Genomic DNA, 14432 nt, shown 5'->3' on the forward strand with positions numbered 1-14432 from the left:
ATGGAGTAAGTTGTAACATTTGCAACATAATCACACGGAAAGTCATGTTATAATTCACCAAAAATTTGATTAATTTATTTGTGTCCATGCATGGCACGAAATTCAGCTTTTTTCGTGCCTTGAGCACGAATGTCTTTTTCGTGTCACTCCCACGAATTTCTAAAAATATTTTTTTGTGTCCGTTGCACGACTTTCTTTTTTGTGTCATTTTATGTATTTTTTTCTAATCCCCCCCCCATTTTTAACTCATTGTCGCCATTCTTCACGGACACGTCCTGGCCAGGATTTCGGTGCGTCTTTTTTGTTAACCGCATACGCCATTCAGTTCAAATATAAGACATATACATATACATATAATATACAATTGTAGTTTCATTCTTACCTTAAAATGTAACGGTTGCTTTTCTGTTATAATAATAATAATCCTCTATGACGTATGCGGTCAACAAATACGACTTCCAGAAGACGCACCCGAAATCCTGGCCAGGACGTGTCCGGGAAAAATGGCACGTATGGTCACCCTAGGTTAGGATGTACTTTTATGTATTGGTTTCTACATGTTTTTCTTCCGCTTTTAAAACTATTCTTGCCTGGAGTTGGGGTTAGAGTTGGGGTTTGGGTTAGGATGTCTAAAAATGTAACAGAAAGTGATTCTAACCCCAACCCCAAACGAAAATGGTAAGAAAACAGGAAAAAACTATGAGAAAATACATAAAATGAAACAAAAAAGAAAGTTGGGCAATGGACATGAAAAACTATAGAAATTTGTGCGAGTGACACGAAAAAGACAAGGCACAAAAAAGCTGAATTTTGCGCCATGCACACAAATATATATTCCGTGAGATCAGTCTGAACATTTGCACTTATTTCACTTTCGTGTTCACTTTAAACGTTCATTTGTAGCAGACATGCGTGTGTGTGTGTGTGTGTATATACTATATATAATTTATCTTATTTTTTTAAATGATTAAGCCAAAACTAAAATGCGTTAGGTTATGCCCCCTCTCCCCTACCATTAAAGGAAAAAACAATAAGGAAACAGTCACTTACATTGTTAATGATTTGTCTTTATTAATAATTTCCATGGTCATGACCACTGTAATAATTTGTTAGTGCCTTTTGACATATAGTAGCAATAATTTGATCGGTAGAAATCATACAAACAACACAGGGATGCTCTTGGTGTGTGCTTTGGACCTTTTTTTTAAATAACCTCTCCATGTGCAAAGGTGGGTTTTTTTCGTTTCCAAGGTCGTCCATTAAAAGTCCAGCAAAAGTCCTGCACTGTTTGTAAAACGAATGACGCTTTGTGCTTGTGCTGACCTACGCACATTTTTTATTATTTTGCTCTTTTAGGCAAATATGCACGTAGGTGTTACTGATGTGACTACACGGGACAGTGGATTGTTGCACTAAACTTTGTTCATTTTTTTCTATTAATACTTCAAAATGAAACATATTGTAATTCATTCTAACAGTCTATGGGGAGAAATGAATGAGAAGACCTACATATAAATGATTAGTGTCCTTCACTTACGTGTCAATCGTTTTTCTTACTTGGGGTATAAAAGAAATACATATAGCTGCTGCTGAACAGATCTACGCTTATTTGGCTGCAGTAGACGTGAGGCTGACATTAGACGCCTCTAAGGCAGACATGAGTGAAGTCTTAAGCACTGTGCTTCTACCAGGCAATTAAAAAGATCAAGAGATTAAAAAGAAGTCATTACCCAGAACAGTGGATTAAAGCACAGTGAAAAACAGTGAGGTATTACCATTCACAAGCCTACTACATTCACCATCTTAACAGTTTTACCATCCCACTTTATTGGTTCGTTGTACATAATCAAATCAAATAAAACATACTTCCCCCTGAGAACCATTTGGTTTTGTTACCGTCTGCTCTGTTTTTTTCTATAAAGTAGTCATTGATTCGTCCTTACTTTTGAAGTCTATATAAAATTCACTTTGCGTCTAGTGCTAACATCTCAGTTTCTTCATTCGTAAGCTCTGCATGTTGTTCACTAATGGATTTACAAACCTACACCGGGTTGCACTTTAATGTTAGTCCCCAAATGTCCAACTCTTAGATGTAGATGCCCTATTTTTCACGTAAACTACATTATATGTCCATGATAAAAAAAACGACTTTTTTTGTCTGTTATGGACATGATATGCCAGAGATATCAAGAACAGGACATAAAAATCGATATAGGACACTGATGTTCCATGCCTGCCTATTATATTTTTCTAGGTATTTACTACATTTGCGTATTTAGGGTCAGTCTTTATCAAGCATTTGACATGAATATGACGTGACCAATGTATATTATTTTCAATTCGATCCCTACAACATTCTACACATTAACGAATTTGAGTTGCTTTGCAATGTTACACATTGACACAAATCATTCATTTAGAGTATTTTACATCCCCTTTACCTATCCTGCCATTGCTTTTGGTACGTTAATAAATCCCCTTTATTCCTCAACATATCAGCAAACATGTCACAGCTCTATTTTCTTTACCCCAAGTCATAGCTGTTATTTTAACCCGTGTCAAGGCCACGCCCCCCATGGCAGCTCTCTTCCCCATGAACAATTAGCACAGGAAAATACAGAGCATCCTGGTAGGTGGGTGGTCTGTCCCTCTCATTCTCTCTGTTTTCTTCATTCTCTCTTTCTTCCACCTGTTCCTGGTCTGTTTCCGCTACGTCCTCGTCCTCTAAACCTTCGCTCTCCAATACACCTCTCCTCTCCTCGTCTGGCACTCTACACCCAAGACCAAGAAAACCACCGCCTCCCTCTTCCACTCGCCCGCCCATCCCTCCTCCGAGGCTTCTTGAGTGAAACAGGCAAGGGTGGCGGCTTCTTGCGGTATGTAAGCGTCCAAGAGAGAAACCACTGCGACTGAGGGACATCCTACCACCGGGCCTGATAGGGAAAGAGTTTGTCCCTGCGGCCACATTCCCCCTAACCCAAGAAGGGAGGGAGGAGCTGCTCGTCGACCTCCGGCACCTGGGGCAGCTCTGTAGGAAGTAGCTAGAATTGCGTTGCATATGTGCTGCCATGGCAACGGATAACGGTGTGTTTGTATTCACGTCCAAATCCATAAGCAAGGCCTCCGAGTAGCTAGGCACCATCTGTTGGTTACAGCGAATGTGCCATTCCAGTTCCGTCATATCCACTGTGTTGACCCGCGATATGACACGGAGGGTGGGCCCACCTGTGCCGTGTTCGAAACCCGTACAATAGTTCCCCGTCTCTGTATTGTCGTTATCATTTGCATCCTCGTTTTCGCCAAAAAGTTTCTCAACGTGATAGTGAACGTATGCGGTGCGATACTCTGCAATCACACGAAGAGGCCACGATAGCAAAAAAGCAGAGGCCAGCCAGTACACCCAACGTCGAGTGTACCAAGGTGGCCGCGATGGGTCGGGAAAGGCCAACATGTGTTCCCGAAAGTCTACGTTTTTGAGATGCATGCCCTCCCGTGCTTCCATGTAGTCGTCCAAACCCTCATTGTCACCGAAGAAGCGCGCTCTCTGTGTGAGGTAGCCAGTCTCGGCACGGGCACTGGCAAAGCTGAAGCACTTGGTGAAACGTAAGCGCGTAACAGGATGCTCCAATAAGCCCTGGAGCTCCTTAGAAACGTCTTTGACTCCAAGGCGTGAGTAATCGAACTCGGAGCTCGAGGCGTGTGTGTTGACCCTTTCGTGGTACACTTGCGTGGTAGTGTAGGCATCTCCGTTGCGGTAACGTGTCACCTGCCTGGTACGTCGTACGTAATGGTAGCTGATGGCTTTCCACCAGATGCAAGGCGTGGCTTGCTGGAGTCGCTGTATCCTGTCATACACCTCACTGATCTCCACTTTGGCGAGATTGGCGGTTTTAGAGTAACAGTGCCAGCACTCCACCAAGTAGACAATGTAGAGCATAGCCAGGAAGGAGACAGGAATGTACACGTAACCATTAGAGCACGGGCTTTCGTGGAGCGAGGCTTGGTCTCCGTAGAAGCCGTGGTCAGTAGAAGCTATAACGGTGATGCGGTACACGGAGCACCAGCCTAGCGTGCCAAAGCATCCATACATGAGCAAGGTGAGCAGCAGGCACTTCCAATGGGACTCTCGGCATAGGGAGCCACTCAGGGACTGCTTGAGGGGACGCTGCTGTAGGTGGGAAAGTGAGAGGGCGGATATTGGGGTGAAGTGGATGAAATATGGGAAGAGCAGAAGGTTGGAGAGGGCAATAATGGTGTGCAGATGGATAGGAAATTGAACGGGGCAGGGTTCAGGAATAGACAGAGATGGTCGGTGTTAAACAGCAGGGTGTTGATGCACACATGGTGCATAGAGAATAAAGTCAGGGGGAGGGGAGGGAAGAAAAAAGAGAGAAAAATCTGATTAAAGATACATTTTACATTAATCAGCAAATTATATGTGGTCCTGTCTCTGAAATTCAGCCGTTTCATGGTCTAATTATGAGATCTGGAGCATCAAAGATGGATTTCACTTATTGATTTCACTTTAATTTCAATCTGTGACATGACCTTACTCGGTCAATATTAAAGATATCAAATTTATATTTTTACAAAATGTTCTTTACATTATAAAAGATGATTTTATGTAGAAATCACAAAAATGGCTTCAGCTGGGTTTTCACAGGCACAGTCACATATCTGACATCTACTATAACATATAGAACTGAGTGGAGCGTAGTCCGCTCACTCACTCTGGCATACAGCAATGAGAATTCAGTAATAGATCATTCTCCTGAGGGCTGAATACATTTCCTGGCTGCTCGTAACCCAAACCATGTCTCCTTTTAAAATGCTCTGTATGACTGAGGAGGGAAAGTCTAGAAGCTTTTAGACATCACTGAGTGCATCATCTGGAGTAATTGCGTATGAACCTCTACTGCCTAGTCTGACTCCGGTGGTGACTTGAGGTATTGTGGCCATATGGGCAAAATAAGTTGAGTCCAAATTAAAGCAGGAAAGAGGATAGAGGAACATATCATATGAAGTGGGCAGACCCTATAAATAATATATATACACACAGGTCGCACACAAAAAGACACACATACACAATATCTCTTTATCTGTCCTGTCTTCTCTAACACTATCTCTCTCGCTCAGACACACACGCACACCCACACTTATACACATAAATCAGCTAATAGTACAAGCAATGACCTTGCTGTGAGAAACTGCAGCATTAAAGCGTGCAGGCAGCATCCCGACCGTGGCATGGAGGCTGTGCTCCTCTTGGCAGGAGTTTAATTGTGCCTTTTACAAGAACAAAAGACCAAACTGAGAAGGTAGACACAGAATCCATTAGGACCTTCAGTGAACTTGAAGCCTCCATGCATGTTTTAATACCGACACACCTAACGCACTAAAACACTATAGAAGCATTTTAGGATGCAGTACACTGTGCCGAAGGTCAAAGTCAACTAGTTTGTGCGTATCCCTACTGTTTATGTGCTAATACATATTTCAATAATATAATGGAAATAACAACCCAGTCTCCTGAAGATGCGAACAAATAGCACAAAGTGCAAAAATCGTGCAATACATACACCAAATTCCACTTTGACGTGCATATGATACACCAGTCCTTCCCACGGTGCAACTTTTTTTGTCATTTTATTTATTGGTTTCTCAATTTTTTTGCTATTTTTTACCATTTTCGCTTGGGTTTAGGGTTAGAACAACTTTTTGTTATATAAAAATGACATCCTAACCCAAACCCCATCTCTAACCCCAACTCCAAGCGACCATGGCTTAAATATGGAGAAAAACATGGAAAAACCTGTATATTAAATAACCTCATTAAGCAAATCTAAAATCTAACCCTAAACCCAAGCGAAAATGGTTTAAAAAACAGAAAAAAATTGAGAAACCAATAAATAAATGACAAAAAAAGATGCACCGTTTACGTGAATGGGAAGGACTGGCGCATCACACGCACGCCAAAGTGGAATTTGGCGTATGTATTGCACGATTTTTACACTTCGTGCTATTTATACGCATCTTCAGGAGACTGGGTAGGTTTAAAGACTACCCTTGCTTTTCCAAATCTCAATAAATATTCTATATATATATTCTATACATGATTTATTCAGAAGATGCTTTGAAGTACAGGAAGGGAAGATAAGAAGTGTTGAGCCTGTTGGTATCACAAGACAATGCATCCTGAGAAGCATAATGATATTCAGCGTTAAAATATTCTTAAACCTGTGATTCAGACGTCAGAAACACTTGCCTTGAACAAAATGGCAGCCGTGTATAAATAGTTGATAAAGTCAGCCCCTGCTACTTTATACTAAATTATTTAGATGGCTAAGAATGTTTGAAGTCCTTTGCATTTGAATTTATCTCACATTTGTAAAATGACAGCATGTGGCATAATAATTTCAAGCCTGAGTGTTGTTTTTGTGTGTTTTCCATATAAGCCAAAGCTTATTTTCCCTCTTGGGACGAAGGATGAGAGTGACTGAATTTGACAGTTTTCCCTTTTTGTCTATTTACTATTTGTGTGTGATGCTGCAAGGCAGTGCTTCTCAATTATTTTCTGTCACGCCCCCCCTAGGAAGAAGTAAACATTTCGCGCCCCCAACTCTCCGCCGCGACTGTAAATAGTATAATTTGTCTATAAAATGACACATCTGCAAAACATTGTATCCTTATTAACATTAAAGAAAACACAAAGAGAATAGAAATATAGATCAACTTACAACAAAGAATAACTCTATTAACATTCTTTTTTGTTACAGACTAAAAAACACTTAAAATGCATCAATTTGCCTGAAAAAAAAAACAATCCTTATTTAAAGTATAATATTTTTTGTCCATTTGATACTGAAAAATTAAATAATCAATAAATAATAATAAAAACTCAAGCGGCTTATTAGCGTGATTGGGGTGTAATGTCTATAAGTGACAGTGCAAAAAAAATCACTTCCTGAAAAAGGATTTTCCCCGGGGTCTCGCGCGCCCCCCCTGGTGTCGCTTCGAGCCCCCCCTGGGGGTCCCGCCCCACTATTTGAGAAGCACTGCTGTAAGGGAACCATTTGAGATGAAGGACATTGGGCTCATAAAATATTCAATCTGAACAAATTATATTTAAGAGATGCATCAAGTGGGATACAGAGCACACTAACCGGTGCATTGATAAGATACGACTAGTTAAGTCTTAGGATAAACTGAGGATGTTAAAGAGTGGAGGAGAAATGGATGGCCATAAATTAAAACAGAATGGTCTGAGTGCTCTCTTAAAGCCTTGATTGCCCTGTCAGCATATTCATCTGACCATGAGAGCACTCATGAAGGAGATGTGCTTGTCCACAAAGCAAAAACAAATAAACAACAAAAAACAGTAAATCGTGTGCAAACATGCTCAAAGCACAAAAGTTCAACATAGGTGACAAACACACGGATAGTGACAGAAAATGGCATCAGTTGAACATATTGGCACATCTGTAAGTGACAATGCTATACAAACGTTATGAAAACTCAACAAGGTTTACATAAATGTCCCCACCCCCCACAGTGTCTCACATTCTAATGATCGATCTGTAATACAATACAAGATAAACTCAGCAACCGAGGGTGCGAGTGAGAAAATAGTGAAGAGAAGGCTTATATTTTCATGCAGAATACTTAAAATAATGCTATGCAAACCAAAATTTTGTGAGCTTGTAGGAGTATTTGTAAATTGATTTTCTGTAATGCACTAGACATCAGATAAGTAAAAGTCCTAAAAATAGCAAAATGCACCCACTGAGACCTGACTTTTTCCTATCTTAAATATTTAAGGTAATGGGAATAGTCTAAGTGGGAAAGTAGAGTAACCCAGACAAAGGGTTTGCATACAATTTGTGTGCAGAAGGTTTTGACCTTCAATGCAAATCCAACAATTATGATCTGTTTATTGTGCACATTTTAATGCATCTGGTCTAACCATTATGTGTCCACCCTTAAAAATGAATGTATTTTATAATAAATGGTTTTGTACATTTTCTGTTGCAATTTATATGTGAAGTGGTGTAATGCTGAAAGGTACTCTCACATCTTTAGAAACAAAGACTTTAATTTTCTCAATACTGAAAAAGGATCTTGCTGAGGTGGGAGGGCCATAACCACTAACATAAAAATAAATCAATAGTACCCTAAATATAAGCCAGGCTATAATAACTACAATCAACATAGCCCTATAATAGCTGTAAAATATTTTGCATCATTTTGAAATTTGGACAAAAGAGGAAATAATGGGAGTCAATTAGCTTTCACTCATGGTTCCTATGACGACACATCATATGGCCAGGTTGCAGGGCCCCTCCTCTTTATAAACAGGCTTTTCCGATCCATATTTAACATCAAGATTTATGTCTGAAAGAAAACGTGAATCCTAACGTATGTGCATGTAATTAACTTAGTTAAAGATTTGTCTTATGGTTCTTATCACCTGCTTTCAATTGAATCTTTCTTTCTTTAGCAGATTCAAAATAAATCAATAAACATAAAACAGACTTTGAAAAAAATGTCAGCTTCATTTCCAAACGTATTTTAAGATAAATATTTAATTAATAGTCTAACAAAATGCATGACAAAAAAAGAGTAAAAACGACAAAAAACAACTCAATTGTATATTTTCCAAACAGTGTGATACTCACCTTAATCACATCAACAAAAAACCTGCAATATAACATGAAACAAACAGATAAAACAAAACCCCCTACAGATGTTATTTACCAACATTCACACGCCTTACCTCCTCCCTTCCACCCCCATTCAATGTGGGCGCTTCTCCCGTCACCGTCACCGTCAACCCTTGCATTTTTGACTAACATGTATTTTCACTGCACGTAAAATCCAGGATGAATATCTGGATCCCTGGTCCACCGTCAGGACCTCCCCGTAACCTATTTCACCCCATCAGCGGCGCGTGCCACCGTGCTTCTACGGTGGCGACGGTCACGGCGCACGAGCATCCCCCAAAAACCGTCCTCTTCGTGTCTCGCAAAGGTTATCACATCATCCTCATCGTTAAGTATTCGCGACCGGTCACTTGTCAAGAATTGGTGAAATAAACGCAATAAACTGTTGCGCTTGATTTCTCCTCAGTTTCTGAGACAAAAACACCACAAGCGCGAGTCAGAATGACGGCTGTATATGCGCGCGTGCATCATAGCAGCGCGGTCTCTATCGCAGGCTACTGTTCATCATGTGTTGTGTCGTAATCATCTGCAGCGACGTTAATCCCATTTCATTGATATTTTCAACAGTTTAGTCAAGTCCAGGTGCAGAAATAACAGAATATTCCGACTCTCCGAGCATCTCGTGCTTTCTACCACAACCTCTTTTCACCTGAACGGTCTCCTTGCGGACCTCATACTGACGTCATCCTTAAAAGAGCCTGTAAATTCTAATAATTCATACCGACCCATCAGAGCGCGTGCTTGTGCCAAAAGACTACAGTTTAAAATCATGGCAGTAATTATTATATTTTAATTTAATGTTGTTGGTGTTATGATTGTTTTTATTGTTAAAAGGACAAGATACATCGTGAGCCTACATCTAAAAAACAACCATAGGAAAATAACCATGGTTTTACTAAACATAATTTCACTTTGGTATTTATATTAAAATCATTGTAGGCCTAATCACAAATTTTCCATAATTCTGTACACTCAAAAAAGACAAAATGTATTTATCAGAAATGTTAAAGAGCATTTTAACAGCTTGTACCTTTTTAAACACTGTATATGAAGTATGGAGTAAGGTCAACACTTAAGCATGCTTTAAACCAAGCAATTATTCATAAATAAACATGTTATACATTGGACATACAAAATAATTTGTTACCAATATCCTTCAGTGTAGTGATAATTTAATGCATCAAAATCATTGTCTTCAGTCCGACAGGTTCATTTTGTAGAATTAATGACAGTACAAAAGTGCACACAAGAATAACAATATAATTCATTATCATAAATTAGCTTAATCTTTTCATTTTTAGCTGCCACTGTCATTCATATTTGTGAAGTTGTCTTGATCTAACTTGATGTGTTGCCTTCCTTTAAGTCTATGGTCTTGTCCGTTATTAGTCTGCTTTCTGGATGTTCAGCTTGAATGTGATTCCACAGGTTGTCCTGTGTCTGTGCAGTCAAGCCACACTCCTCACATACATACAATTTGTCCCTGCGCTCTTTGTAGGCATACTGTTGAGTAATTGCATGGATCTTCTTAAGGTGAGATTCTAAGGAGCAGCGCTGGGTGAAGGCCTTAGCACACAAAGTGCACTTATAGGGTCGCACGCCTGTATTGATTTGGAACAAAGTGTAAATGAGATGAAAAAATATAAACTTAATATGCAAACTAAACGTGAACATTAAAAGCTTTTTAACTTACCAGTATGAGTACGCACATGCCTCTTTAAGTCAAAAGCATCATTAAATCCTTTTCCACAGTGCTCACAAGAGTATCTCTTCGTTTCACTGTGACATTTTGCATGTCGTTTTAGCATACGTGCTGTGCTAAATGTCTTTTCGCATTCTTGGCAGGTAAATACAGATTGATCAGTTGGAATATCTGCTAATTTGCTTGCATTTTCTGAGATGACTGGTGGAACAGGAGGTGTATTTCCGGTAGTTATCTAAACATGGGACAAAAATTGAAGAGAGCTGTTTCAAGTTTATTTTAATACAAATGACAGAACATGCAGGTTCACTTATTTAAAGAATGTTAAATAAAGATACATAAAGAATAGCATAATGCTAAATATATGTTTAAAAGGCTGTTATTAATTATATCAAGTATTTCACCATTCAAATTAAAAATCAAGACTTGCCAGCTTACCTTTATCTTTGAGCGAAAGTAAGGCACTCTCTGGGTTCTCATTCGACACTCTGATCTTTGATCATGTTGACCTTGTGCAGCAGAGGATGGCAGCTGTGCAGACAGGACGTGTGTCTGAACCTGTAGAAATGTGTTGTTTTTTGGGGGAGTTGTGAAGCAGGAGTGCTCTGCAAGGCTGCCCTCTGAGACCTCATGCACATATGATGGAAAAAGAGACACTAGGGAACAACAAATAAAAATGAATTGCTATTTATCTACTCAAAATCTGTCTACCTAGTAAGTTCAGTTTTTGCTTTTATTACTTAATACTTATTTTTCATGACATGAGCATAAGTGAAAGTCAAATTCCCAATGACGCATTAAAATGCACAAATACTCACGTGGTATCTCTATGTCACCGCGCACAGAATCTGGGAGATGACTCCAATTTTTCTTTCCAGGAGTGATGTTCACCTTTTTTACCAGGAACGCTCGAGGCATTTTCGCGAATATGACTTCCTATGGAGGTTATTTAACGTAGATCCTTGCGATAACGGGAGTGTTGTCTACTCTACTCACGTTTATCCATCAGTTAAACGTTGCCATTTCAAACTCCTGTTTCCAGTTGTCGACACCACCTTTTAATTCACTTCCTTAATTGTAAAAATCAGCCGAGGCCTTTTACATACGAGCGTTCAGACCTTTAGTGCCACGCAAAAGTTTCAACCTAAACAGATCAGGAACCGCCAGGTGAGGACGCGCATGCGCAGAAATATAACGGCGTAGCGCAGGTAGCTTACCAGTAAAACCGGTTTCCCCTTTCTGACAATAAAACGGTTTTTGTAACATTTATAAGAACGATACAAACCACGATAATGCTTAAAACACAAATTTTGTTAGTTTATCATATGTCGATATATTTAATTTATCAACAAAAACATTTACGGTTTTGGTGTGGGTGCATTGCTTTGTGTGTTTAGGTGTGTTAATGTGTGTGTTGTCTGTATGGAGATGAGTGGGTGTGTTTGTTAGGGGTTATAGCCGTGACAGTAAACTATCAGCGGGGGGCAGGCGTGTCCCATAGAACAATTACTGCATTGCCGTTATCTTTGTAAACTTACATTCATAAATCAATTAAATTACACATTTTTACTTAGCCAATTTTGTTACGTTTTACAGACGATGGCATTACGATTTTAGACACTGAAATATGGTGAAAACAAAGTCATTTTTTGTAAATGAGTTTGGAGCATGTTATTGTCTCACAAATCTGATAACAGTGACACCCCCAACGCACAATAAACCACAAACACTTGTTATCTTTCTCATCTGTCGTACCCCAAGAAAACGAATAGAATGATCTAGGCTATGTTTTGCACAACAAACATCTAAATAGACCTTGTTGATACTTCATCAGTTGGTAAATTGCTCTATTAGCTTAATTGTCACAAAGTTGTAAGTAAGGCTTAACAAAAATTACCCTTGATTTTAAAAGAAATGTTGAACTGTGTTCTCAGGATAGGAATATTTTTGTTAAATATTAAGATGGGACAAGTTGTCACATGTGCTCTCAACATTTATGTGGTAAAAATAATATTTTTTGCATTAACCTACCTAAGAAAACTTAAAGATTAAATAAAGATTAGTAGAAATAAATGATAATATAATAATTATTATTTTAAATCTATAAAGTATGTTTTGTTGGTATGGTTTGTAGGGCAGTACAGTCTAGTTTTCCGCAAATCGTAATCTTTTTGGTCCAATGCTGCTTCCGTAGTTAAGAGAACAAAAATGGCGTTGCCCTATGTTGTACCAGTCCGTCAGCATGTTAGATAATTTTTGATTTTGTTTCATGTTTAAAGTTATTCGCAACAAATTAAACTAACTGATAACCATCAGAAGACAATATTTAGTAAATGCATACTTAAGCATGGGGTTTCAGTGCTTGTTATTAGGCGCAAGGTCCTGTCGAACTTTTATTTCAACGTATCGAAAAACAGGCGTTCAGTCTTCAAAAACCTTAGCATCTACATGGACGCAGTTCTTAAAAAATAATGATACAACAACCATCTTGAGGCCTTTACGTTTCCATGTGCGTGGCAATTCAACAACCTCATCTTCAGTCAGGAATGCATACACCTTCACCTCTACTGCTGTCGCAAAGGACGTGATACTCTTCGAGCACGACCGTACCCGGTTTTTCAGACTTTTGGCCATATTTTGCGGAGGACAGTTTATATTCTGGGCATATTTGGCCCATTTTGCTTTTACAAGTCTTCGAGACACGAGAAAAAACGCAGAGCCTCAAAATGTGAGAACTGATTTAGGGGGCCTTTTCAGTTTTGACATGAACCTCGGATCAAACGCGTGGAGGTATGGGTTTACCCTTGGGTGCCTAGTCATTGGTAAGCCATAATACATAATAATCAGACAGCACTGAATTTTAGGTTTTTCAGTTGTCAAGTTGTTTCTGTTCTTTTTCTTAGGTGGAGGAATCTTGGGCGTGGCAATATTGTTTAGCCGTCGTTCTGTCAGTCGTGTAATTCTGCATAAGGGAGGTGGGAAAGTTACAGTGTCTACTCAGTCACCTTTGGGACCTCTTAGAGCTCACCATTTAACTGTGCCTTTGAGTCAAGTGGCCTGTCATGCACATAGACAGGAATCACCTTCATTTATCCCTCTAAAAATTAAAGATTACAAGTTCTACTTTCTGTTGGACAAAGAGGGGACACTGAACAACCCGAAACTTTTTGACATTACTGTTGGAGCATACAGACCCCTGTAATATGTGCTTAAATCTTCTTTATGTATACAATCTACTGGATGCGTCACCTTTGTCACGTGTCTTTGAAAGAACACAAGAACCGCGTATAAGAGGAATACACTGTATTCAATTTAACTGTATGTGCTGACACTGAATAAAAAATTGTTATTGTGCAGTTTTTGTCCTTTTTTTATTTAAATTGTGACGCATAGACATAGTCATTCTTCTAGTCGTTCATCTGGGTTTGACTCAGTTTAGTTTGTTCAGTCATATTTTCAAATGTTTAGATGACGCAATATCCGCCCTAAGTTATAATTTTATTATCTATCTTCGCGAATAATTTGTGATGATACATTTATAATAAATTAAACACACATGTCTCTTATTGATTGTTTCTTAAGTTTTTACTTGGCGCACTCAGCTTAATGATTCATGTCCTACCAGTTCTGCAACCTTTAGCTTATTCATAAATATCTAACCTACACGTCACCCATCTGGCAAAAGATGCCTTTAATTTCATTTCAAGATGTGAAGGTGTGCTAAGGATCGGCCCTGGACCGTTTTTATTAAACATAGGTGTGTATATTTGGTTTTCTAATTAAATGTTTGAATGAATCTACTGTTTTGGCACCGGGACAGAAGCGAAGGGAATCAACCGTCTTTAAAAGTAGTTTGTGTCCACACGAGAGGATAGATGTTTCCATAAATGGGGAGGAGAGAGAGAGGGCGCGAGCGCGTGGGTGTGTGTGGGAAGTAAAAGGCGGTGAAACAGTTTAAGAAAAGTTGTAGCACGTGTTTTGTACGTCTCTCTTATGGATTTATCGCAGTT

The 14432-nt window shown here is 39.2% G+C and overlaps 3 protein-coding genes across 3 annotated transcripts; 1 reads left to right on the forward strand and 2 right to left on the reverse strand.

The window, feature by feature from the left end:
* Nucleotides 1-1052: 1052 nt before the first annotated feature.
* On the reverse strand, nucleotides 1053-9412 carry tmem151a (transmembrane protein 151A). The gene is made up of 2 exons (XM_055180836.2): nucleotides 8774-9412; nucleotides 1053-4168 (listed from the first exon to the last, which is right to left on the reverse strand). The coding sequence occupies exons 1-2, from the start codon at nucleotides 8837-8839 to the stop codon at nucleotides 2549-2551; spliced, it is 1686 nt and encodes a 561-aa protein (XP_055036811.1). The 5' UTR covers nucleotides 8840-9412; the 3' UTR covers nucleotides 1053-2548.
* A 463-nt stretch (nucleotides 9413-9875) lies between these two features.
* ovol1b (ovo-like zinc finger 1b) lies at nucleotides 9876-11822 on the reverse strand. Its single transcript, XM_055180259.2, has 4 exons — nucleotides 11241-11822; nucleotides 10861-11078; nucleotides 10414-10657; nucleotides 9876-10321 (listed from the first exon to the last, which is right to left on the reverse strand). The coding sequence occupies exons 1-4, from the start codon at nucleotides 11338-11340 to the stop codon at nucleotides 10059-10061; spliced, it is 825 nt and encodes a 274-aa protein (XP_055036234.1). The 5' UTR covers nucleotides 11341-11822; the 3' UTR covers nucleotides 9876-10058.
* Nucleotides 11823-12600: 778 nt separating this feature from the next.
* On the forward strand, nucleotides 12601-13778 carry tmem223 (transmembrane protein 223). Its single transcript, XM_055180024.2, has 2 exons — nucleotides 12601-13244; nucleotides 13326-13778. The coding sequence occupies exons 1-2, from the start codon at nucleotides 12770-12772 to the stop codon at nucleotides 13622-13624; spliced, it is 774 nt and encodes a 257-aa protein (XP_055035999.2). The 5' UTR covers nucleotides 12601-12769; the 3' UTR covers nucleotides 13625-13778.
* The last annotated feature ends 654 nt before the right edge of the window (nucleotides 13779-14432 follow it).

This window comes from Misgurnus anguillicaudatus, chromosome 9, assembly GCF_027580225.2.
Source record: "Misgurnus anguillicaudatus chromosome 9, ASM2758022v2, whole genome shotgun sequence".
NCBI classification, from domain to species: Eukaryota; Metazoa; Chordata; class Actinopteri; order Cypriniformes; family Cobitidae; genus Misgurnus; species Misgurnus anguillicaudatus.